Source organism: Vidua chalybeata, chromosome 2, assembly GCF_026979565.1.
Source record: "Vidua chalybeata isolate OUT-0048 chromosome 2, bVidCha1 merged haplotype, whole genome shotgun sequence".
Classification (NCBI taxonomy): Eukaryota; Metazoa; Chordata; class Aves; order Passeriformes; family Viduidae; genus Vidua; species Vidua chalybeata.
This window is the reverse complement of record NC_071531.1, coordinates 67,249,223-67,276,081: the sequence shown is the minus strand read 5'-3', so window position 1 is coordinate 67,276,081 and position 26,859 is coordinate 67,249,223. Positions and strand designations below refer to the sequence as shown.

The 26,859-nt window shown below is 47.3% G+C and overlaps 1 protein-coding gene and 1 long non-coding RNA gene across 5 annotated transcripts in view; one reads left to right on the top strand and one right to left on the bottom strand.

Annotated features, from left to right (window-relative positions):
- BOC (BOC cell adhesion associated, oncogene regulated) overlaps window positions 1-20,178 on the bottom strand; it is a 54,325-nt gene extending 34,147 nt beyond the window's left edge. For 2 of the 4 annotated variants that reach the window (XM_053935763.1, XM_053935764.1), the window contains exon 1: window positions 19,743-20,178. In XM_053935763.1, coding sequence (XP_053791738.1) covers window positions 19,743-19,820 — 78 coding nt within the window. In that variant the 5' untranslated portion in view covers window positions 19,821-20,178. Of the gene's footprint in view, window positions 1-8,048; window positions 8,417-19,668 lie in introns of those variants that run through there. The other 2 variants (XM_053935767.1, XM_053935765.1) reach the window with 2 other exon arrangements.
- A 666-nt stretch (window positions 20,179-20,844) lies between these two features.
- LOC128784731 (uncharacterized) lies at window positions 20,845-24,188 on the top strand. Its single transcript, XR_008429591.1, has 3 exons — window positions 20,845-20,921; window positions 21,133-21,191; window positions 24,115-24,188. It is a non-coding gene; the product is annotated as an uncharacterized LOC128784731 (long non-coding RNA).
- The last annotated feature ends 2,671 nt before the right edge of the window (window positions 24,189-26,859 follow it).

The window sequence follows — 26,859 nt, the reverse complement described above, 5'->3', positions numbered from 1 at the left end:
ACCTTTCCAAAAGTGATGGTCCCGTTGAGGACAGTGAGCCAAACACGGCAGGAGATGAAGCAAGACCTCAGGTCGCCCTGCACAGACAGCTGGGCAGGACCAGCATAAGGTTTCTCCCTGTCGACAAGAGGATGCTCTGTAATGAAAGATGGCAAAATGCTGCTGCCTCAGAGCCTGGGAAGGGAGACTCACCTGCCTGTGCCCCAGCCAGCTCCTAGGACACGCTGGCAAATGCCACAGCCGGGCTTGTCAAGCAGCAGCAGCAGTGCCCGTCAGGGCTGGGCACAGCACAGACCTGCCGCTGGCTCCCCACTTGTCACTCCTGCCCATTCACACTCGAACCCATGCTGGAAGCACGAGCTCAGAGCCCAAGGCCCCTTCCCAGGCCTTTCACACAACAGGCATCAGCACCAATTCCAGCTGTAAAGTTTGCTTTGCTTGACACACAGTTTACTTTCTCCATTCCCCTGCATCCCACCCCTGCCACTTACCCCTCACTCCAAAAAGGCTCTCTCAAACAGGCTTAAGCTTTAAACAAATAAGGGCTTGGCAAGCAGCAGCCTGCTCCCGTTTCCCTCCCCACCAGCCCTGCTCTCCCCCCGCCGCCTCCACCTCTGAGCCGTGGCGCAAGCGGAGCTGGCGAGCGCTGCGCAGGCATAGAAAACAAACACGTGGAGCAGAGCCAGCTGTGAAGCTGGATTTGGCATACGCTGCTTGCAGAATGAATAAAAGCACATGGGAGAAGAGGGAACGGGAGAAGGGGGACAGACTGGGGAGCCGGAGGTGCCCTGGGCTCAAGGGGAGAGCGTGACTCCCTTATAAAGCCCTGGCACATGCATGCTGCGGGGTCTTGTGCCCTGCGTGGAAGTGGAGGGGGAGACAGTCCTACAGGCACATTTCCTGAGCTATTTGGCATCACAATTTCCCACCCCTTTCCTAGCAAGCCGGACTCTTCTTGCATGTGCTTGCCCTCCCTCCAAAAATTAGTGTGTTCTGATGCAATATGTGAAAAAGAAATGCACTTTTACGCCCCAGGGCATGAAATTCTCCCCCTTTCTTTCTTAGGGTTTCTATTTCCCATGTACATTATGCTCCAGGGCCCCACAGCACAGGAAACCCTGACCCACTGCCCCATCACCTCGGCTGAGATTACATATGTTGAAGGTCCACATTTACATTACTCTCCCTCCCAACTGTCCCTTTCTGGAAGGGTTTCAGACAAAATAGTCCTCCTCTTAAACCCAAGCTCCCAGGAGATGTTAACTCAGGTATTATTTATTATTCTGCCTTCATCCATCTGGTCTAGCCATGGGAATGGCACTGGAAGGCTTTAGGAATAGATCACCTATGGCCTTACATCAACATTGGATCCATGCAGGTTTTCCTCTGTCTCCCAGTCATCTCCAAGCAAAATGAAACAGAAATGTATGCACTCTGCCTGGTTTGGAGCAGATTCCAGCGATTTGACGTGGTTTGCTTGTGGTTTCCACCCAAAACCATAAACCAGCCCAGGTTTGCTTGGAAGGTCCTCAGCTGTGTTTGGAGGCTCTAAGAAAAGCAGCAGTGTCCTACCTGGTCTTGGACCCTGTCCAAAACAGGCCAGCAGCTGGATGGATTAACAGCCTGGCCTGACCACCCAGACACCTGCAGACATGTTTTCACAAGTCTCATTACCACCCCTGAAACACAGTAAGGACTTCACCCTCTCCGGGCCAGCCATGAACACTTGTCCCTCAGCATCGCTCCAAACCACCAAACTGACGACAAGAGACAGTATTTGGATAGTTTTCTACCTGAGAACTACATTACGATCACAGGCAAGGAAGGTAACTACCTTGGAGAAATATTGCAATTGCTTTTTTGTTTTTGGGTGGAATTTACTGAGACTGCAAATAAAGCACTGCTCAAAGCCAACCATCCCTCTCCTATCTCTTTCCCTTTTGGAGGTAAATTAGCAAGACAGAGAGGGATAGAAACTCATAGTCTTGGAGGTTATGACACCACATTTCTGGAATCTCCTCCTCTATTGGACAAAATATACCCCTACCCTGTGTCTCAGCTTTCCAGGCTGCAAAAACAGGAACAGCAAACTCCAGCTGGTACAAGCAGTAACGAGATGAACATGAGTCAGACAATTTCAGATTCTCATATAAAAAGTGCTAGACAGGTATGCAGTGTTATTATCTGAACTGCTTCCTGGTAGCCCCAGGATTTTTGGATTAGTAAAATACAGATGTCAGCATCTTGAGGATACTGCCTGGGTAACCAAACAGGGAGGGGCATGCTGATTGCAACAAGGGGAAAATATGAATTTGCACCTCACACAAAATATTATGGTTAAGGGAGACAGAGAGATACCATTAACAGAGAACAGGATAATTCATTGGGGTTTGTCAAACTAAACTTTCTGTAATCAGAGACTTCAGGGAAAGTGTTTGTCAAGCAAGCATTCAAACATCCAGCTGCCAAAAACTAAGTAAACAGAGAAGGAGAAGTAGCAGAGTCAATGTGGCACCATTTGCAAATACTCAATGATCAGCAGTCACAGGCCAACTGAGCCCATCAGCAGGCACTAGTGAAGCCAAGGGGATGAACTACTACAGGAAGACTCACCACCAGGATAGACAAACAATGAGTAATTCACACCTTCAGAATGCTTCCACCTAGAATAGGATTTGCAGAACTGGGCAGGTGTGAGTACAGCAGTCTGTGTGGTTCAGTGGACACCTTCCCGCACCACACACATGCAACCACCTGGGCACGTGAAATAAAGCCAAAGTCCAGGCTGAAAGTAGTCCTCCAAGATAGTGAGCAATACCCAACAGCTCTGGTACCATGCATTTTAGTCCCACTTTACCTAAGAGCCTGCAGTGGTATTTACTGTGCTTATGAGGAGCCAGAGACCAGGGCCAAACATCTGAGAGCAAAACAGCTGATCCCAGCCCTGTAGCCAAGGGTGCCTAGTGGCACTGGGCAAGTGAAGGGAAACACTGGTCTCTGCTTCACACCTAAGTGCCTATCCATCAATCAGGGCTTCCCTCCCATGGTTCACAAGACTGCTGGACAAGGCACCTGGATGACTTAAGGGATCCAAGAAAATGGATGAAAAATATGCAAGTTTAGACATGCTGTGCAGTAAGGTGTGCACATGGAATTTCCAACCAGGTCTGCTGACCTCCCTGGGAAAGCATTCAAGATTGAACATGTCAAAAATAAAGCTGAAACCCATCACAGGCAATTCTACACATGCATATTTTGTCTACATGCCCCTATTCTTCTGCACCTCATCCCAACAATGACACCAGAGTGGCATTATACTAATTTCCTATAGATCAGACCTCTCCTGGCTGTCTAAAAGAAGTGTAAGAGACACAGGGCATGTTTCAAGGCCAGCATTGGATGCATTGCTTCTCTGTTAGCCACTGGCCATGGATGCACCCACAGTAGTGTTGGTATAACCATTCCTTGGCATGTTTGTGGCCAGCTGAATTCTGCACAAGTGATCAAAAACTCTTGTGCTGCAAAGAGAAAGTCTGTGGTTCTGCAGCCCAAAATTACTGACACCTTGATACCTAGACTGCGTTTATGTTCAGGAGGTTCACAGGGGGGTTAGTTAGGAAAGCTGTCATCCTCCTAGCTAGAGAAGGACTGGTCCTAAAGAAATAGAGGCTTGCAGGTTTAGTTGTGGTGAATAGTGACTCTGTCTGACTTGACACAAAGGGATTTGATGCAATTTATGCATACAGCATTGGTTCACTCCAACTCTGAGGGAAGAGGGTGGCCTTCCACTGGAGAACCCCATCCAGATTTAAAAGGCTGAACCTCCATACTTACAAACAGCCCAGTACCACAGACAAAAACCTTAGAGGTGCTTTTCATCAGGAGATAAATTACCTCCTCTAGAGTCCTGATATAAATGCTCCAAGTATTTGTAACCTGGAAGAGATATTAATGAAGAGGCAGAGTTGCTTTAACTTTCCCTTCTCTGCTCCCCTCCTGTATCCTCACCCACGATTTGCTACTGTGCAACAGCCCTTGGGCACTTAAATCAGCAGCCTACACACATGATGCAATATTTAAAGCCCAAGGAACTATAAATATGGCAGTAAATTCATGCTTATAGAGGTTTTCTGCCCCCCAAACCCTCCAAACTTGCAATTTTCTCACATGGGAGACTGGCTCAAAGCAGACAGGAGGAACCAGTGGTATGACCAGCCAGTGGTCCCGAGTACAGCCACAAGCTACCTGGGGCTTGCTGCTGCTGTAGTCCCAGCAGTGCAGGGCTCCTTTGGTCAGAGGACAAGGTGTTTCCCAATCATCACAAGGCAAAATTGCTCCCTGTCCTGCAATGGGAACAGCTGAAGCAGAGTTCAGCACCATCCCAAATCTGACCAGGTGCTTCTGGCAGGGCAGGAGATAGCACAGCAGTACTAACCCCTGTAAGGAACATGCTGATCTCGTTTTTCCAACCACAATCACACTGCTGTTGGACCCTCACTCATAAACAAGTGCAGACTGTTCATCCACTCCTTAGGGTTTCCAACAGGAGAACAAGCACCTCAGACCACTGACAGCATTTAGTCACAACAGCAGACTTTGGCTTGAGACCATTCACATCACCCGGGCCACATAACATGACACCATACCACTTTTGATCCAGGTCTTTGCTGTCTCCCTGGATGGCAGAAGTGGGTGAACAAAGGGTTAAACCTGGTATAGCCTCAAAAATCGCTTGTTGCTTTCTGAAGCAAGAACATCTTTGGCAGGGTCCCCATCTGGGAAATGACATCCCGTCCCCCCCTTGCGTCCCCCTGAACTCAGAACAAAGCACTGCACTGCCCAACATGCTCCTCCACTGTTTTCATCTTGGTCCAAACGCTTCTTGCGTTTCAACTTCTGCCAAAAAGAAATGCATAAAAAAATATAAAAAAGGCATGTGTGGGGCAGGGGGAGAGGAAACAGAGAGAGTAGAGGGAAGTCATTAAAACCAAATCTTGATTAGCTACCAGTGGTGGAAAAAGGAAGCAGGGGAGAGGAGATTTTTCTGTTGTGATATGCATCTTGAAGCTGAAACCAGTAGGCACAGAGGAGCCAAGACTTCTCCACACAATCCTCCACCTGGGACCAAAATTAACATGCTTTGCCTTTCCAGTCTACTATGTGCCATGCCATCATCATCATCATCGGAGGAGGAGGCATCTGCTTCCTCAAAACTATTTCTGCCAATCACCACACACATTTTTTACCACTCTCACAGCTGTAGCTCTCCCAGAGTTCCTGCACCCAGCACTGAACCCTCCTGGCACAGGACTGGAGGATACAGCACAGCTGGCCTGCCCTTTCCACCTTGATATCAAATACAAAGGTTTGGCCATTGCCAAGCCATAGGGAATCCTAGAGGAAATGAGCCTGGAGAAGATGGCTTGTGCATGCTTTCTGGACAGGCTGAATGGGCTAAATGGGGAGTCCCAGACTGGCTCTGTCTCCCAAAAAGACAGACAGAAAAAATAATTTTTAAAAAATGAATTGGCTAAAGAAGCATTTAAAAGCAAAACAAAAAACCCAGTCTGGTTTGTAGTCTGTAACAGCTGAACCCAGATACATGCAGAGCATGTTTTTTGTTCCTTCACTACAAAAGCCCTTGGTTTCCCTTCCTCCTCATTCCAGCATTTCCCCATTGGGGGTGTCAGAGACAGTTCAAGGCCTCCCAGTACTTCAGACAAAACTGGGTCTTGCTGCCCTGAGAACAAGTGGCTGGGATCTAAGAGATCTGGGGAGATTTGGGGAGCTGAAGAGCTGCAAAGGCTAAACCTGCTGCCCCTGGAGGATGGCCAAATGGTCACCATCCCCATGACCTGCCACAGGCCAGTGCTTCCCTCCAGAGTTTGGCTTCCCAAAGTGTGACTTTGGCTCGCAGGCTGCACGGCTAGGCCACTTGGATTCCCCAGGGCTTGCCTGTGCTACAGCTGGTCCTCTGCAGCATGTCAAAGAGAGGGAGAGATTAACTCCTTTTTTAAGTATCTCATTACTGTTATATTTTTAAACACAGCTGGTTGAAAATTTTTCAGCAGAGCCATAAATAAGTAAATACTTTGAGGAAATTTCCTGCGATGTGAAAACTGACTGGTCTAGCCTTTATCAGATTATGTTCCCTCTCCAGTATGCATAAGCTCCACTTGCTTCTGCTTTCTCTCCTGTAAGGACCAAATCCATTGAAACATCAATAAAACACCAAGATTTCACTGCCTGTACTGTTTAATATTTTAACAACCACCCTCCTGACCAGCACAGCAGTCACATATTCATTGTTGTCCCACCTGGTGATTTTTAATTTTCCTTGCAATCAGAGGTGTCACCTGCCAAGACCCAAAGATCCAGACATTAAAAATGTATTTCCTAACCCTGTCTGCAAAACACTTCTTTTCCTGCTCTTCAGGAGAGAGATGACAGAACACAATCAGCTGGGAATGTGATGTCTCTGATAGGCTTTCCTCTTTCACAGATCCTTCTGCTACAATGCCTCCATCATAGCTAGCTTGGTTTAGAAAGCAGTTTCTACAGCTGAGGATAACAGTCAAAATCACCATCTGTCATGAAATCCTACATAAAATAAATAAGAAAGACAACACCACCCACTACCTCCTATTAGCAGACTGCTAAGGAAAGCAAACAATCACCCACTTCTGAAGATGCCCAAGACAGGAGGAGCATTTCTCTTCCAGTCGGTCCCTGCCTACCTGTGGCAGACAAAGCCTGTTTAGTATTGTCTGTACAAGAAGCTGCTATTACATAAATAGCAAATAAAGTTCAACTGAGAAAAGGTGTCCCAAGTGTGAAGCTCTGCACATGGGGCAATGGAAATACTTGCTCCAGAAAGGCTGCCTTTCTACAGTACTTCTCATTTTAATAGGATGATTCCGATTTAAACCCTCTTCAACCCTGAAAGAGATGGCTTGGAGCTCCCAGCCTCCTTACCCAAATGTTAACCCACTCCTTGTAGCCCAAAAAAGGAAATAAATTCGTGAACAAATCATTTCCAGTACTTCTTTTCCAGGCTATTGTTATGTGACTGCATTTGGAAGTAAGAGAGAAAAAAAACAAATACATGACTGTGGTCAGAGTCTGGCCTAGAACAGGGGAAGGAAAAAAAAAGAAACCTCAAACCCCAAACCCAATCCTTGTTTTATATGTTTAGTAATTTTTGGAGAAAACTGTAAGCAGTAAAAAGACCAGGAATAAACAGTGACACCAGCTCCTGGGCTTTGGGGGTGACAACAGGAGATTCTAATCTACTCTTCCATCTATCAACGTATTCTGCTCAGCCTAAGACATTTTTAAAACCTAAGTCTAACATGCTAATAATCTAATTGAAGAAGTCTAACTTGTCTTCTGTTGCAAAGGACTAAGAAGCTTTTGTGTTGTGTTTTGCTTTATCATTTTAGAATGTTTTTTCAATGCAGAAATCACCTTTGCTTGAGAGGTTTTAATAAACGTTTCACAGAAAAGATCAGATGGCCTTCTCCAAAGACTCACACAGCAGTGTTATGGGAGGACACAGCAAACTCCTGACATTTGCTTGTCTACCAGGAAATACAAATCTAGAACTCTCTGGATTTTCCAAAAATCCTTATATTACTTTCCAGTAAAGGAACATCAGGGGTATTAGATTCATTTACTGTACAGAGACTGCTTTAAGAACTCAGATGCACTGCAAAAGCCATCCTTTGCCTCAAGGACACATTTCTAATTGCTTACAGGGACTGTCAATGCTTTCTTTGAGAAGGAAAATCTGTGACTGTCCCATAGCACTAAATAGCCCCAGAAAAACCTTCCACTGTTCAGTGCAAAGTCATCTGTAGATCAGCTCAGGCAGTACCTACCCTCCAAATTACATAAAATACTGTCACTTGCTACAGACCACAACTGCAGCATTTTAAGTGGGAAGGAATAAGGTCTTTCCCCTCCCTCTCGCAACTGTGAAAACTCACCTATCTAAGGGAAATACAATTTCAGAATTACCATTAGGGAAATTATTCACCATTTCTTACCTTGGAAAATATAATAAATTCTTTCAGGAAGAAAAGCACTCAGTTTTGTGAAAATGCTGCTCCATGACTTTAGATCCAGTTGTGCAGCTGGCATACTTTGCCCTGGGATGGGTAAAACAAGCTGTTCTCATATAGTCACATCCACAATGTGCTGCAGGATGTAATAGTTCTTCATGAAACAGATAAGCTATATAAACATAAAATTTTAAAATGGGACAGAAGGCAGCTTCAAGAATTCTTTCTGCAAGCACAACAGGGAAACAATTATAATTTCCCTCTGCATTTCTTGCCAGCTGAAGTTTTTCTGTTTCTCTGCTTTACTTTGCCGATAACAAAAATCTGTTGGGAGCATCCTGCCCTGTGCAAGAGAGGAACACATCTATTGCAGCCTTTGGGGCTCTGTACTCAAGCAAAGCCTCTGGAGATCCTCCTCTGTAACAGCCACAAATAAACCTCTGCTGGTCTTACCTATCGAGTACAAAATTCTTCCATGGAAAATCAGTCTTTTTTTTTGCAGCCCACAAGTAGTTCAAGTAGTTAAAAAACACGATGAGCCTCTAGCAGAGACGATCTCTTGAAGTCCCCCATATATGTCTAAGGATCTTTATTTTAGGGTCTTCCTTCCCAGCTCTTGACTGCTACCAGCTTTTATTCACATATTTCTTCAGCAGAAAGCTCTAGAAGCCCAAATCAGCAGGCTCCAAGGTAAAGCTGACCATCTGTGGCTCATTAACAGCTTTTGATCCTTTTTGGCCTGTTTCCCACATGCCCCTTGCAGATGCTGGCACCTCAGCACACACCATGTCCGCTGCTTCCCTGACTGCCTGTAAGGAGACAGGTCAGCATAAAACCCTCCTAGACTGCAAAATGCTGTGAGATCAGAAATGCTGGTGGGGACTTCAAAATGTTGCCTTTGAACCCTTGAGCCCCAATCCACCAGCTGAGGGGAAAGAAGGGAAGGGGAGGCACGGATCTCACTTGGAGGACGGCATTTCTCCAGAATAACCTGTGGGGAGGCAGCAGCCCTGCCTGTGTCTGCAGGCAGCCACCGTGCCCGGGCAAGGGCTCCCAGACCCGCTCCGACACGCAGCACGCTGCGCTTGCCTTGGGTCGGCGAGGGCTGGGAGCACCTCTGCTGCAGTGGGCTGGTGCCTGGGGAGGCACCCCTAGTCGTTCCTTATCAGCCTTCTCCAAAACAAGTAAGGGCAGGGGCACCCAGGATACAGCCCAACAAGCATTTCTCAGCCCCGGCAACTGCTGCTGGCAGCACTGGGACCTCAGGCAGAGAAGGAAAATTAAAGACAGAAAACAGGGAGAAAAGGGGGTGCAAGGACCTGGCAGAGGCACCCACATCCTTTGGGAGGCAGCATGCATGCAGGGAACAGGGCCACGCTAGAATCCTCAGCTGCAATCCTGTTCTCCCTTCTCATTGCGAGGTCTGAGGCAAAACTGAAAGGGGGCTGTGTGATGGGAGAGAGGAAAAGATTATTCACAGTAAGCATGAGGAGGGATGGGCAGCACAAGCCCATTTTTAATGCCTTTTCCATCCCATGCCCTGTCTAATTCAGCTGGACAGCAGTGAAGGCAGCAGCTATGTTAGGGACTCTTTGCAGTCTTTCATGCACAGGGAGTGACCTGGGATCAACAGAGAAAAAAAAATTGTAACTGTGCAGCTGTCTGACATCTCCCACCACTCTTCCACTCCTAAGGCACTGACTGCAAGGGCACAAAGCACCTCATCTGAGATCTCTTCTGTAATTCAATTATTTAGCTTGCAGAGAGCAGATCAAAACACTTGCCAAATGGAGGAGTCCTACTACAGATAGTCTCCTCTTCCTGCAGAGTAGAGCAAAGAGTCATCCCTTCACTTAGACACAAAGAGCCCCTGGCAACACACAGTGCCATTAAAAACAGTATGTTTCAAAGCATTCCTATGAGCAAAAAGCCTCTGACTGCAGTTCAGGCTGTTACTCAGACAGCAGTAGGGCATGGCCATGAGCAGCCCTCCAAGACAGTTTGCCTGCAGCTTTTTGCAAATAGGTACCAGAAGAGGATGCATCTGAATCCCCACTCATTTCCCCAAACAGTGCTCTAAGTCAGACAAGAAAGGAGGGAGGAAAGAACCTGCTCAGGTTTCACTGAAGCAATCCTATCCTCCTTGAGAGAGAGCTCCCAGTTAATGCATCAAGCCAAGTTTTGCTCGTGTCCGGTCATTGGTATCCACACAGCTGCTCCTTACTGGGCTGCCTGTGCCTGCAGGGGTCAGATTAGCACTCAGGTACCCCTGCATGTCCCCAGACACCGGCTCAATGTGCTCAGGAAGAGCAGCTCTTTGTAACCCTGCTGTCCCTCCCTGCTGTTCCTGCACCTCCTTACAGTGTAAGGTACCTCTTTGCTGACCTGAACATCTCCTCTTGCACCTGGGCACAATACAAGCCATGGACTTGGACTCAGCAGCATCTGTTAGAGCTTATTCTTGGCTTGTGCACTGCAAGGCAATGCCTCCAGAGCAGGAGAAGTACAATCCCAGACCTCCTGTGGAAAGAAGGCATGCAATATTTATGTAATGGTATGGTTTAACTTGAGATTGCACGCTGCAAGCAAAACACTGTTATTACACTGGCACTCTCCTCTTCCAGCTACCTTTCAAAGCATGATGCCGCAACTGAAAACCGGCTGACAGGAGAGAATTAAAGACAGAACTGGCTCCTTTCCTTTCCCTTCAGCCACAAGCTCTTGCTCTCCACCTGCAGCTCCCAAGCTCTCCAAGACCGGCTGCCTGCCCCAGTGTAAGGCATGCACAGCAGCAGGATGGTACCAACACCACCTGCAGTGCCAAGTGCCCCTTTGGGAAATCATTAACTGGAGCACATGTAGCCACTGATGGGAACTGAAGGCTAAGGAAGATGAGACTCTGCTATGGACAACTCGCAGCTTCAAGGCGGACAACTTTCAATCAAGGTTTACTGACACTTGACTTTGACATCTACTGAGCAGGGCACGGTGGAAGATGGAACATGGAACACGAGACTGACTATCAGTCTGTACTTAGCTGCAGTCCTGACCTGCCAAGTCACTCCAAAGCACACGTGTCCTTTTCATGCTCTATTTTTATCTCCTCTTTCACATTTGCCTCAGTGTTTTGAATGGGAATGCAGGAATAGCCTCACACTACAAGTTAACATGGTATCTCTCACAGCTGTGTCCCAACCTTGGTTAAAACTTGTAGACACAACTGTAATACAAATAGTAATTCAGGTTTTGGAATATGCTGATGGGGGAAGATGGTATAGCAGGCCTTTCTCAGGCTTTCATCCAGAGAGTCAAGAAACCTGTACCTATCTTCAGTGCTAAAACTATGCTAAAACTGGGTTATACTCACGTTTTTGTGGCTGATGAAATTTGCAGTTGTTTGCTTGGTCACTAGTTTGGGAAATTTTTTTAAAGGTGGTTCTTTCAAGTGGCTTAGAGGTTAGGGATGTCCAAAGCTATCCCCAGGGAGATTATAGGGTCAGGCATCAATGATAAACACAAGCTGCCATTTACTCTTGATGTTGGTCTCTTTGTGCTCCTATTCCCTTCTCCCCAAACCTGCAGCCCAGGCAATTGTGAGGAAAACAGGACAACTGTATATTTAGCAACTATGTTCCTGCCTAAATTACTACATGATGTAAGTAGCAGACCCTTCCTTCCAGAAAAGACCACAGGCTTCATGATGTCATCAGCAGGATCCCACAGCCCGTACTGCACATTTCCCACCAGCCAAGCACAGCCAGCTCGAGTAGGAGCTGGAGTAGACTGGTGCCCGTCCTGTGAGACACAGGGCTGGCTCGTCTTGCTGTAGCCTTGTAAACCTGATCACTCTTCCTTAAGGCCTCCTGAAACTGGCTCCATACCTCCCTACCAAGAGGTGAGTAGGATCAGCAAATACACCCAGGCTCCAGCAGCTCCAGCTCTGTACCTTTGTATGGACCTCCCCTTCTCAGTATCCATCACCAAACTAATGGGTTGCATGGTCATCTAGCATAGTTGATCATGAGCCCAAGACCTTCCTCCTCTCTGCTGCCTGGGCAGCCACTTCTGACAGCATCTGGAACTGGGGTGACAATAACTAAACTACTCTTGCAACATTTACAGCACCTCAGTCACTCAGAGCAGCAAGGTCCTCAAAGGCAAACAGTCCTGGCATAGCCCTGGACTCTTTCTCTACAGAATTACAGAGTGTTCAGGCACAAGCTGGCAAGGAACCAGGAGCTCAGCTCCTCATCTGCTGGAAAACAAACATCTTTTCCCTTCAGGCCAGTCCCAGACACCCCAAGGGTAAAGTCAGAGTGACGAAAAGTGATGATGGACACATCTAAAGCAGGTGGCGTGCCTCTCTGAGGACCTCTTCATGCACCAGCTTCTCACAAGCTTGTCTCACCCTACAAGCCTCCAGCTGCAGAAGTGCCTGACAGCTACAAGCCTGATACCCTGCTTGGCCAGCTGAGGGGTACGGAAGCCCCCAGAGGGACTCAAGAGCTAGCAGATACCAAGCCCTCCTCCTGCAAGGGTCCCACAGCTCTGCTGTGGTCTGGCTAGCCATGCCCAGAAGTTGTTAGTAATGGGGTGTTCCTCACTGGATTCAAACCCCATTGCAACTGGGTAACTGGGGCCATCTTGCTCTCTTTCTGCCCAGATGACTCTGGTTTAGAAACTGCATTTCAAGTGCTTGCAAGCCAGGATATGCCTGAATAACCACTTAGGAAACAGGGTCCACTTCCATGCAGGAGAAGGTGGTCAGGACTAATCTGGGCAGCTGTTACACTGGTGACAGTGGGACCGTCCCATAAACTCACCAAGCGTGACCCTGTACTGAAAAGTGAATGCACAAGTCTCATTGACTCCCCACTGCATCATCAAAGTCTGCCCAGGTGTTTTTGAAATATCCCACCCTGCATGTTTCTGAAAGCATCTCTTGACACTGGAACTCAAATCCAACCCTTCAATCTGACAGTGCTTGGGTCTGTTAAACAAGCAGCTTTCTTCTGGAGAAATAAAACACAAAAACCATATGGCCATCACCATTCAGGGGTCCCAAAGAAATCTCTCACTGACAGGAGCAGGCTCTAAAGAAGCTGGATCAGCCAGTCCTTTTTACCACCCATGGCCAACAAATAGCAGGAATCTTCCTGCTCCAGAGGGGACTGCCATCCAGAGAAGTGCTGGAACAATGAAATTGCTCTCCACATCAGCTACAGCTCAGGGAGCAATTTGGGACACAAGACACTAGATTAAATTTCTTCAGCATCCAGAACACTATTGGCTTCCAAATAATTGTCTATTTGTGTGTGTGCATGCACAAGAATACTTGCTCCATGGTCTGTCTTTGTGCCAGCATACTCCCAGCGCTGCGACTCTCTAGGGACAAGGCCCATACTTGTATTAAATCTTGGCTTTGGCTCCCAAACACTAAGGTTTCAGATTATGTTTTAAAAAACATTTTCTCTGGCAACTGGGCTGTTAATGGATGTGATGTTTTTGCTCTCACCTCCTCCCCACCTTTAAAAGCTTGGCATTAAAGGGCTTCTTTGAAGATAAGGCCAAATTTTCAATTTAAGGGGAGGAACTTCATAAAGTAGATTTGAAGGGATGGAGAGGAGGAGGGGGAAAATAAGAAAAACAACCAACCCTGGAGCCACTTAGCCTGTTGAGATGTGCACTGTACAGCACATAGGATTACAATGGCCTCTCTGTACCACCACTGCCTGGAGCCAGAAGTTCGCTGCAGCTGCACTGCTGCTACCTATGCGAGGCTCCCCGAGGGTCACGCTCAGAGGGCCTTTGCTGTAGCTGCACACCAGCCTGCCCTCCAAACCAAAAGCATCCTGCAGCCCCTACAGAGCCCACATCCACCCAGCAAGCAGGGGCACACGTACCCAGAGGCAACCACAGGAGCCGCCCACTGGGCTGTCAGTGCCAAAGGAGGCTCTCTGCTGAAACCAGCTGTGGTCCTCCAAGAGGTTTTTGAGGGCCAGCAAATCTGTGGTCTGTCGATCTCTAGCAGATCCACAACACCACAAGGAGGCAGGGAAGTGACATTTAGTTTTGCAGGTGGAGAGGTGAGGCAAAGAGCAACTTGCCCCAACTTGGGGAGAAATCTGTGGTGTAGAGGAGAATCAAAGGCAGCTGCCCTCACATCCCAGGCTTGCGCCCTAAAACACTGGCATCACTAAGCAAGGCGGCTGCTCTCCCTAAAAGTACCAAGATAAATTACAGTGACATTATCAGAAGAAGCTGAATTTTGCAAGTAATTCCTGTATTCCAGGCCAGTGTATCCATATTTGAGGTGTATTTCTCAAAGACTACCTCAGTATGTTTGTATTACCACAGGCTTTCTAAACCACACTAAACTCAACACATTAGTTCACAGGGCTCTGTCTAACCTGTCTTTCTGTCAACTAAAAAGAAAATAAAAAGTAACCTCATTCTGGTATTTGAAAGCTGACAACACAGTTCTGACAGGGATCTTTACACCCTTTTCCCCTGCACACACAATTTAAAGAACAGCAGAAGGATATATATCTGAATGCAGACTGATGCACAGTCTTCAGATATAGAAGCTTGTTCAGACTTGCTGACATTACAACCAGTGAACACATCCCTGCATTTGGCAGGGCCCTGGGTCTATGGCTGTGCATGAAAGTACAACGTGCTAGCTAATGTCTCTGCCAGAGTGGACCTGAGAGAGCTAAAATGGTATTGCCACTGCAGGGCTCAGGGTGAAAGATTTACTGCCTTTGCCAGGCACAGAGAAGTTAATGAAAAATGATCGCTTTCCAAAACACCATCTGGCTTTCACACACACATCTAGAGACACCACAGCCCAAAACCTCTGCAAACTTGACAACGGTGGGTTTCCATAGGGCCAACATGCTGCAGTGTGGTGTAGATTTCACCCAGCAAGCTTCCAAAACTCTGCACAGGCACAAAGTGTAGACGCCATCCTCACATCTAATGGCTGCTCAGCGAAGATGACTGGACACAGGGCAGCAGCCTCTCAAGAGCAGCTGAGCAGAAAGCAAGGGTAAAGCCTGGCTCTCACCTCTGTGCTGGCACACTGCCCACAAGGAGGGCAAAGGAGCTCGAGCACATCCCACACGCTCCCTGGTGCACATTTCTCTCCATCGATGCCACTAGAGCCAAAATAAATTGGCGCTGCCTCTTACTCAAGAGCTCCTACAACACACAAAGGCAGCCCTCAGAGCCCCTCACAGGTAGCCAGTCCAGGTGCTCTGCTACTAACCCCATCAGGCTCCCATCCCAGAGCTGAGCCTCCCATCCCATTCCTCTTTTGCAGGGAAGAGAGGCCATTTTAATAAAAGGAGCATGTAACATCCTCGGGGTAGGGATCTATTGCTCCCTGTTTAAGCAGAAAGCTCTGCACTGCCTGCAGCAGCTCTGGGACTGTGTAAGCACCAAGTGGTTTCTTTTCCCTGCAGTAAATATCTTTCTGAGCTTTTCAGCCAACTTGCTTCCACTGCATCCATACTCCTTTTGTCTTAGCTTCCCATGGACACTCAGACAGCTGTGTTGCTGGAGCACACGCTCCTGTGGAGAGATTTTAGAAGACTTATGTACAAATATGCATACAAAGCAAATTTTGAAAGCTTCCCTTTCTGCAAGCATTCCTTCCAGAGAACAGGCTTCAAGCACTGTGTTCAGCCAATGAAGCAGCAGATATGATGTTGTATGATTCGGAGCCAAGAGGAACTAAACCTAGCATCAGGAAACAGAAAAAGGTGCATGCAATACCTTACGTTGAACAATTACCCAAAGTACATTTTGAAACCTGAAAGACGGTATTTACCCCCATTCCACCGGAGGACCTGCAATTCATTTAGTCATTATTTGCCTTAAATTGTTCTTGTGGCCTAGGAACTGGAATACATAACAAACTCTTAAACTGAGACTGACCACAGGAGCACCAGAACATACAGCAGCAGGTTTTTTTCCTCAGGATGTTTTCAGTCTAACCAGAAACAGGAAGTCTCCAAAGATTTTGCAAGAGAACTTTTTCCTTGTGGGATATCCCATCCTAACTGCAAAATTCATACTGCAAATTTTTAGCCCAGAAGGTAACAGTTTAAACCAAGAGATTTGCAAGCCTTGGTCTGTAACACACCAGCAGTAATATATCAAAGTCACCTCTGCACATTAAAGAAGTCCAAGGGAATTTTGCCTCATGTCTCTGAGGCACTCGGAATCAGCTATTAAAACAACCAACCCACCATTATTTACTGCCAAAAGAACTTTTGTTAATCTGGAGTCACCTTGGCCTACTGCTGTTGCAACACCTTGCAGGCTAAAGAGTGACTAAACAGAGCCCAGGTGAGCTCAAGTCTCTGAAAACCCACCTGCAGGCCAACCTGGGCTAAAACAACCAGCGTGGTCCCCAACACACTTTTCCCTTTCATTCCTCCCCTGCTTCAGGAGGCACACGAGGCGGGGTGCTGGGAGACAGCCTGCTTTTGCCTGGGAAGAGAGTGATTTTGGAGGCACGGAGGTGCCTCTCCAGTCCTGTGGCAGTCCTCAGGAGGCTCACCACAACAGAGGGGGTTCCCCCAGAGCACCTGAGTTCTGCTCTGAGAGACATGAGGGTTGGGTACAGGTCAGCTGGCAAGACCCAACATAGACAGTAATATATGCCACCCCCCTAGCACTCAACCCATCAGCATAGGGTCCAGTTCCATTTTCTGCATGGGAACTGTAAGGCACAGGGCTGTGGAGAAAATTCAAGCTCACAATAAGGCATATGCATGGGCTGAAGACCCAGCCCAAACACCTCCACTTCCCAACACATGCTGCCAACTGAAGTGCCTTTCCTGTCCTGTCACCCATGTTCCCTCCCACAGCCCACGTAGAAGAAGCAATAGTTGTTTTTTTCCCTATGCTTGTTACCAGATTGCAAGGTTTCTGTGCTCCTAAGGGCATGTGGTTCAGGAATAGGCCAGGAAACACTGGCACATAGATCTGGTGGTGTTTCAGTTAAGTGTTTCACTAACAATGACAAGAAACTACAAAAATTCAGGTCTGTCCTAAATTAGTAACTTTTCTTAACTGAGGAAAGGCAGTTTCTCCTCTGCAGCACTGGGGAGTACAGGGACAAAGCAGGCTGCTTGCTTCATAGCCTCGCCCGTGATGCTTCTTGCTCGGCAGGAGGCTCTAGCTGGCTCCCAAAGAGGCAATTCTGCTGGCTCTAGTAAGCCAGGAGGAGCTGTACCAGCATCATGAAGGTATTGCAGGGCTGTCAGTTTGGTACTGAAGATCTGGAGGGATCTGTCTGCTGTTACTTTTGAGGCTATAGCAGAATTTCAAGCAGCAAAGTGGCTGAGCAATGATTCACCTGTCCTTCGATGGAGCAAAACTCCAAGCCAGGAGTCTCACACTCTGAGGGCTGGAAAGATCTCTGCAAACACCAGACACTGGGTTTCACTTTGCAATCCCAAAGAACCTCTCGGTCTGTGCTTCTGTATCATGTCAGTAGAAGGCACAGAAAAGCTTTTTTCTCAAGACTGCAGGGATACACAGAACTCACACAACTTACATGTTAGTTTGGAGCACACACATGCAGAATTATGCAGCTCCAATGCTTCTTCATTGTGCCAAGCAGAGAAGAAATGTGTGGATTCAGCTACTTGTACTTGGCTATCTGTTAAATAAAGATCCTGTGGGGGTGTGTGTGTATGAGTGGGAGAAAACTGACCTTGCTTTTCCCAGCTGCACTGAACCTCTGTGCACCGTTCAGATGAACCTGCCTCACATTCCCCATCAGGAAGCAGGGAGGACTGCACTGTATCTGACTTCAGCCCTCACAGCAAACACCTACTGGGACCTCTTCTGCTTGGTATATGTAGGATGAGTCCCTGTACCTGAAGGGGAGAATTAAGGAAAGGGCATGGAACAAAACTCCATTTACTTCTTGTAAGAAGTATCATGCACCCAGCAGGGAGCTCACAGCTCTTCCTAATTGTCCTATTTACTTCAGAGGATCCCCATGACTCCTAGCAGCATAGTAATTTATTTCACCTTCGTTTCTTTAGGTCATTTAAATAAACAGAATAAATCTTCACTGCAAACCCATGATGTGTTTCTGCTGAAATCCTTCCCCAAGACATGAACCTCAATATTCAACCCATTAATTCAAAGTGTCTGCCATATAATTACATTGGCATAAATATGGAGGAAACCTCCTCTTAATCGTAGGCACACTAAGTCAGTTAGTTTCAAAAGAAAACTAAGATAAAATTCTACTTACAAAATGCCCACAGTCTTCTAATATTTTCCATGGTAGTTTTTTAGCCCATGGGAAAAGAAATTTTAATGGCAGATTGCAAATGGACATATAAAAAAGACACTATGGTAGCAATGTAGAAATTAAGAGAATTGGGCACCAAGAAAAACATTTAAGACATGCTGGGAATTACATGCGGGTGCCAAGTGTGTGTATGGATTCCTGTTATCCCACTCACATAATGCTGCAGAGAGGTCAAGAGAGTTTCCTTAAAACAAGAAGGACAAAAAAATACCAACTTTAATATATGTGAACTGCTTTTCACACAATACCAGTGAAATAACACTTGGGGTACCAGAATCAGGCAGGGAAATGCCCAAAGACAGATTTGTATTAAGTACTTGCTGCCAGCCAGGGATATTGGTTAAAGTCTATTATTTTCCAAAGTAAGTATTAGTATCTTCAGAGCACTTGAATAAGTCTTGTTTGGACACGGCTACAAATTCAGCATCCCACTTTCTCCCCAACACATTTTCTATTTACAGTCACCATCCAGACGATCTGCCAAAGTTGCAGTCCAAGCAGGGAGGCGTGCGTGCACAAATCCTGCAACATCCCACTGCCAGGCAGAAAATTACTTCCCCTGACCCAAATCACTCCTCATCCTTGCACCACGGTTAAAAACTGTACAGTCACAGAAGAGGATAAAAATTCTACTAACAGACGGACTACCCACTCCCGCTTTTCTTGGCAGCAGCAGCAGCCCCTTCACAGAGCACAGACCGAAATGCCTTCGCATCTGCCAGAGACAGCTCTTGCCTGTAAACTCCCAGCAGCTTTTGACAAGAGTTGGAGCAATGGAGGATGGATCTGCGGCTTACTTTGCACAGCTTCTCCTCCTCCCTCACTGCTCACCGTGCCTCCTCGCCCAGCCGGCAGTGAGGACGGGGCAAGGTCGTGGACCAGGCTGCTAGGGAAGTTCCAGGCGAGCCCGGGAGCACAGCGGAGCGTGTGCGTGCCCGGGGCCCTCCATTAGTTGTGGCCGAGCCGCCGAGGAGGAAGAGCTGGAGAGATACATCCGAGCCCCCCCCCATCTCACCTGCCTGCACCAAAACAAGCCCGGTCCCGGTGGGGACCAGCGGGTTTCCACTACTCCCTTGTCACCAGCGTGACCAAGGTCCCTAGGCAGACCCCCTTTCTCACATCCCCACACCAACTTCCCGAACTCTGCCGCTGCCTGAAGATGGATGGGGCGAAAGCCCTGCGCCCCATCGCCCGCCACCACCGTGCGTCCTCCCAGCCCCTCGCCACGGCCACCAGGCCCGGGCCCCCTTCTCTTTCACTCACCACGGTCTCCAGTGGAGCAGGCGGGGGGAAACACAAAGATACCCCAAACGAAGGGAAGCAACAAAGAGGTTTACCTCCAGGAGCTGGGAACTTCCAGGCCGGATCTGCGGGGAATTCACTACACACACACACACACACACACACACACACATACACACGCACAGAAAAAAAAAAAAAAAAAAAAAGAGAGAGGAAAAGAAGGGGGAAAGGCTGCTTTGGGGGGAAGGGGAAAGTGAGGGGGCCCTTGGTCTGGGGGTGGTGGTTGTGCTTTTTCTGCGGGTTGGAGCTGGAGATGGGGGGCCGCGCTGAGCTCAGGCGCGGCGGGAGAAGGAGGAGAAGGAGGAGGAGGAGGAGGAGGAGGGAAAAGGCGCCGGGATGCGGGAAGCCAGACCCTCCATACGGGAGACGGCTTTCGGATGACTGAACTCCCAAACAATTCCCTGCTCCGGCTACTCCAGCCCCAAGAGCCTCCCTCCTTCCCCTCCCCCTGAGGAGGAGGGAAGAAGAGGAGGAGCCAGAGAAGGGAGAAAACTCCCAGTAAAACCCTTTTCCCAAGGCAGGCAGTGGCCGAGCCCCATCCCCCGGGCGCACCCTCCGCCGTCCCCCCAGCGCCGCACAGCGGGAGCCGCGGGCCCCCAGGGCCGCTCTCCGCCGCCCCACGCTCCCGGGCCGGCAGAAGCGGCAAAGTTGGGACGAAAAGTTTGTTGTGGGCGGGGGAGGCGGCCCCGCTGGCCCGGGGTGCGGGGCGAGGATTGTGGGGCCCCGGGCGCGGGGGTCCCAGGCTGGCACCGCACGCTGGGGCGGCACCAGCGGCTCACGGAGCCCCCCGGGCGCCCTTCCTGGGCGCCCCAGCCTCGGCGGTCACCAGCTGTAATAAATACCAAAAGGATGAAAAGGTCTTTTCTTCCAGCCATCCCTTCCTAGCAGGTGCTTGCTCTCACGGGAAGTGTCTCAGATACAAATGTTCAGGAAAACCAGTGACACCACTCCCTGAGATTAAACCCTATCACTTCCTCCTCACTGCGTGTCCCTGCACCAAAGAGTGAATTCATGCCCCAGAACTTAAATTTACCCAGAGGTGCAGGGAAATCTTTGGTTTTTCAAGGCCCTTCAGAAGAGATTATCTTGAAACAAATCTGTCACTGAAAGGTCAGGATAGGTTTCTCACATTTTTGCAGTGTACAGAAGAGCATAGATGACAAACATAATCTGCAGTTTCTAAATGTGAAGTCCTTCAGTCTTCAAAGAAGAAGGTGAGAGTTGATGTTTTTCATCATGTCATCACTGGGTTTCAGAGTTATTCCTTCTTAATGGCACTTCAGGAGTGTTCTGACCTCCTGGTTTACTAATTTCTCATAAGGATGATGAAAAGGATTTAGTGTTTTTTTCTATTTGTATTTGGCGTTCTTACTTCCTTGGTTTATTACATGGGTACTGAAAATATTAAACCTGATTTTTCTGTAGGGTTTTTTGAGTTCCAAGGGAGTGTGTGAAGATGGCTTCTTCAACTTTCATTTCAATGGGTAAGCTTATCAGGTTGAACACAAACTTCCTTCCCCTGAAATGTTAACTTTGCTCTCTAATTGTCTTTTAAAAAATTGTTTCCAAGGTTCCAAGTTTTTTCCTTATATTGCTCAATTACACACTCTCAGGTGCTAAATCCATATGTAGACACCTCACCAAGTGGCCTAATTTTTACAAGTGCTAAGACCTCTAGCACCTGCCTTGTCTGAAAAATGCTGTTTTCCTAATTTAAAACAGTCATAAACTCTCCTAAATTAAAGCAGGAATTGAATTAGCCCTGACTAGTTTTAGGTTTACAGAGGTGGGAAGAAAAAGGCAAGAGAGCAGAATTAGAGCTACCTTGTGCAAAGAAGTGCCCCAGGGCTTGTTAAACAGTATGAAAGGAAAGATTGCAGCCCTGCAGGATTACATTGCCTGTTTATCCCTGAGGCTGAGGGAATAGATGGATGCAGTGCCCTTCACATGCTGTGCTTCTCACACCTGCCTCCCAGAAGAAATGTGTTGGGACAAAGCAGGGTGCTGGTTTGTGCAGCCACGTCCCCTTGGCATCCCCGGACAAGCCAGTGGCAGTCCTGCTCTGGGGAAGCTCTGTTGTTGCTCTGCTGGGGATGCCTGCTCTAGGCTGGCATGCATTTGTTTCAAACTCCCCACCAGCACCAGCTTCTGGATGCCCTGGCCTGTCTGAAGCTCAAAGTAGTGTGAAAGCCAAAACCCCCTCATAAACCCCAGTTCCTCAGGCATAAGGAAACTTTTACTCTGGGCATTGACCAAGCACAGCCCATGGCTGGGGGATGAGGGTGTCCCATCTCCTGGAGATGTCAGAGCCCCCCTGATCCTTGGCTACCAATTTGCGCATATTGGCCCTGTCCCTCTCTGATCCCAGACAAAATTCCCACTGCTGCTGCTGTCGGATGCAAAGGCTTCTCCTTGCAGCCACTGAAACTCCAGCTGTTTGATATTGTGAGGAGCAAGGCAGGGGGCACAGAGGGACTCCGCATGAAAGGGCGAGCTCAAAGGAAACCGGACCCTGGCATGTCGGCACGATACTCAGTGGGTAACAGGCTCAGTTAAATTTGCTCATTCAGCCAGCTAAGAGGGAGAGTTTTCTCATCTGTCTTGCTATGTTTAATTCATCCACACATGCCTCCCAATTACAGCAGGAGTAATAAACAGAAAGGGATGTTGGGGGTGGGGGGAAACCAGCCAGACCCCAGTCATCAAACCTAAGCGCCCTGAAAAAATGTGAGCTGCACACTGCTGGCATTTGCTGTCCTGGGAGCTGCTCTTCAGCAGCTCTGACTCGGAGTCCTTAGGAATTTTAGCCCAGATTCATACCTGAGTTTTGTTGTTTTGTCTATTTTTCTCCTGAAATGTACATTGCAGATGTGTTGCAGAGTGCCACTTTAGGTGTACAGTGTCTGCCACCTGAGTTAGGCAAAACTCCCAATAAAAATCACCATGGTATGCCTGCCTCCACAGAGGCTCCCAGGCTCACCACTGGGTTCCTCTACCTCTGCATTTTTGCAAAAATGAAAACTTGATGGGGGGAATTGAGCTGTGAGGCAAAGACAAGATGGATAAAATGCTCCATCATAGAGTGAGTTCAAAGCTGTGTGGCCATGTTGTTGTAAATTCAAGATAAGTTTGTGGAAGGATGGATGAGGAATTGATGACTAGCTCAGTTCCAGGAGTGGCCATAGTCCAAAGTGACCAGAAAGTCATCTTGTGTACTGTGTAGAGGAGAGGGGAAAGGCTCACATTATGAAGGGATGTGAATGGGAAGGCCCCAGTTCAAAGGAGTTTCAGCATGAGTTTTACTTTGTTTACCTTCTTGTAAAGCTATTTGTTACTTCGATAATCCATAGGAAACTGGATCATTTCTCTCCAGCATGTCAAATTAAATAAACAAATAAAACCTTGTTTGGCTGGTGAGAAGCTTAGAAAGGAAAGTGTATTTGTATAGGGATTCAGGAACTAAGCATCTTTCAGGAGCAGATGATTAAGAAAGAAATCAGAGAAACAAAGGGGGAAGGGATTCAGTCATCAGAACTCAGAAAGACAAATTAAATAGGGGGGTGGGATGAAAGGACGAGAGATAGGGCCTGCCTATATTAGGAAATCTTTGCTGGCGTAAACTAAACCAACTTGATGTCAGTTTAGTTTTACCACTAGGGTCCAAGTCAGGGACATAGACTTGGTTGTGTCAAGCTCATCCTGATGTCAGACAGAAATATCATATGTTCACTGGTGTTTCTTTTATTTCAGAATATATATGTTACCCCTCATGCATGAACACAAGCACACACAAGGTATAACATATGTATTTTGAAATTTTAAAAATTGCAGTGAACCAGTGCTAGCTTCTCCCTCTGAGAGAGGGGTTGGCAGCAAGATAGTTTTATTAGTACTGTTCCTGTTTCAAACATGATAAAAACAGTACAAAAGAAACACAGCCCCACAAAGATATCATTCTCTTTTCTTGCAGTAATACATATATTGGTATAAAATGTGTTACATATTGATACAAAATGTGTTACATATGGGTACAGCTGTGCCAGCTGGGTTCTGTGTCACAGAGCCACAGGGGCTGTTGAAAAGAACTACCATTCTGTCTGTAGTCAGGTCACTGATACGAAATATTTGGAAAGTTAGTGGGCTCCCAAGTCCATTTGTTTCCTTGTCTTAAAATGTTCAGGGATCAGCAGTCAGAGAGATCCTCTTGTGTTTGGCAAGTGTTTTACAACGTCACTGAACATTTTGAGTGGAAGACAGGGTCTTTAAGAAAATGTTTCGTTAATGGGAAATTATCAAAGGCAATTGGTAAAACTTTAAACTTTTTTGTTCCCCCCCCCCCCCGAAATCCTACTTTCCTTCCTCGGAACTTAGCAACTACTCTCCTACAGTTTGAAACTTCTCTTGCAGTTAAAGCCGATATAATCACATTTGTGATCATGACCACACACCTCACTGCCAGTGCTGGATGTGGGAAGTCCTGAGACAAGAACCATGAACCTGCTGTGTGCAGAAAGAGGTAGGACATGCCCTCCTGCCTTTTGGTTCACTGCCAAAATCCATCTCAGAATAATGATAAGAAATGCTCCCCTGATGGATATAAAACCAAGACTATGCATGTCATCTTTTACAATGACAGTATTGCTCTGTGCTGTTAAATAGGTGCTGTATTTTATCCAGAAACAGTGATATTTCAGTGGCAGGCAAGCTTATTCTTGAGTGGGAAATTATTTGGAAACTTTTGGATGCATATACAGTAGATAGACGGGATGGGGTGCTATAAAGTAGTTCACCTTTCCAAGTGGAGGTGGGAACTTGGGCAGTAGGTGCTGAAAGTAGGACTTTCATGGATGAAAAGCATTAGATAGAATGGATTATTTCAAGTGAACGTTGTGAATCTCAAATTGGAGGAAAGATGTATAAAATGTTTTAGCATATGCATTCAAATTATATGTATGTACATAAAACTGCAGCAACCCCAGCTCTTTAAGAATAAGTTGGGGTTTTTTTGTGTGTGTGTGAACCCCTTCAGCTAGAAATCATGGCAGAGTGCGAGATGTTTTAGTGGAGTTGGCTTGGGTGGCTTTGATTGATCCTTTCCCCCTGGTATCAATTTTTAGCTTTGTAGAGGTTTGTTGGAGAAAGCAGGTTTTTTCCTTCTCACGTGAGATTTGTTTTCTCTGTGGAGACTCTGCATGAAACCCAGGTGCTACAGTAGTTGATGGGAATCTTATTCTCGTCTAAACAGACTCTGCTGGGTTTAGGATTTCCCACTTTTTATGATTCCCTAATCTGTAGTAGGCTGTTGCAAGTTTACAGACAACAACAGTGAAGATGGGGAGGCATCTTAAAGGTGTTCCAGGTTAATGCTGAGGACTGAAAAGATCCCTTTAGGTGGAGTGTAGTCCCTGGATAATTACACCTGCAGGAAATAGCTACCTGTCATGTCTGTCAACAAGGGAGCTTACCTTTTAAGGAACACAGATCTCCCTTTACATCACATTCTCTCTTTGTTGTAGTCCATTTATTCACCTATAATCTCTCTTCCCTTACCACTTTCCCACACACCTGTTGCCTTTCCATCTTTCATTGCTTAAGGCTTGTGCTTACCCTGTCCTCTGCAACAGCCCTCAAACAATTCCTTAATTCAGGAAGTGAAAAGGCTGGGGTTCCCCACTCTCCCGGGCCCCCACTAGTCCTGCATTTGTCCCTGTGCCCCCCAACACCCCCCCTCCCATCCGTCGCCCACATCCTGAGCGTGAAAGCCAGCCAGATTAATCCGACACAGAGCACATTGTGTGTGAGTCATGACAGGCTCACTAAGGCGTGCAGTGTTGATAAAAGGCAGCTCTGATGGGCTCTGTCAGGGATCCCGGAGAAACAGCGTGGAAAAAATCTGCTAACCCACATCCCAGCCTGGCAGCCAGGGCCTAGAGACAGCCAGGCACCGAAGGGAGCGCGGGGAAGGGCTCCTGATCCAGGCTCAGCTGTGGGGAAGCCCTGGTCCCCTTCATGAGCTGGTGCTTCCTGGAACCATCCAAGAGCTCATGAAGCCAGAGGAGGGCTGGTGCAAGCCTCTAGATTGTGAGGATGCACTCTGGGATAACATCTCTCTCCCCAGCTGACCATCTGGCCAAAGGACATTCCTGACCGCCAATGTCAGAGGTGTCACTCTCCTTAAACCTACCTTCCCCTGCTCTGTGCCAGTGGCTAGCCCTGCTAGGGGAGCCTGAAGGAGACTGCTCTTGTTTAACTTGGAGGACACGTCTCTCAAAACAGTTTTATTTTACCAACCTGCACTTTCCCATTATTTGTTCCTTATTTCTCATATGACCCTTTAATATCATCTTTATCAGTATCTTCAACTCTCTGGTGTTAAGCCTTGCAGACACTGATGTTTGAATCATTATGAGTCCCTCTCCTTTTGGTCAGCCAGGCTATGCACTGCCTATCTGCAGTATCCTCTTAATACTCTTCTCTCTACTTGTATATGGTGTCCACTGAATACCATCACCCTACTGCGATCTGGAGACTCAGGCAAAGGCAAAAAGAGAAAAAGCTGGTCTTACAGCTCTGTGCCTCTGGGCATATATGCCCTGCTTTGTCTTTTCATTAGGCTGTGCACAAATACACTTCTACTGCACTTTAAAGAGCAGGATAGCAGAACACCTACCAGTATTTCTTCTAAACTTTAGGAGCTAGGTGTTCTCTTAGAAGAAAGAATCTCAGCTGATGCCAAGGCCATTGTGCTCAGGAATTTACACAGGAAACCCTGAGAACAAGGGTTAGGTGAACTTTAAAAAGTTATATAACATAGTGTTTCTGATCATTTTTTAATCCAAAGAACAAACTAACCTTTCAGGGAGGAAAAAGGAAATCCACACATTCTTTTGTGGCGTGATACAATGCAGCAGCCATTATAGGTTATATAGTGGTTATAGGCAAATAAAAATCAGGCAAAGCTTTGAAATTCTTCATTTTTCATTTCTACCAGCTGCTTTTGTTTGTCGCCATTTCATTTGACTGCATGTGTTAGATATTGCATGAGGCATGACTGTATGGGTGGGAATTTGGAGAAGGATGCTGTAATCCACTTGCAGACTGCCTTCTGAAGTCTTGCAAGACACCAGTGCTCAAAATACTCCCATTCTAGTC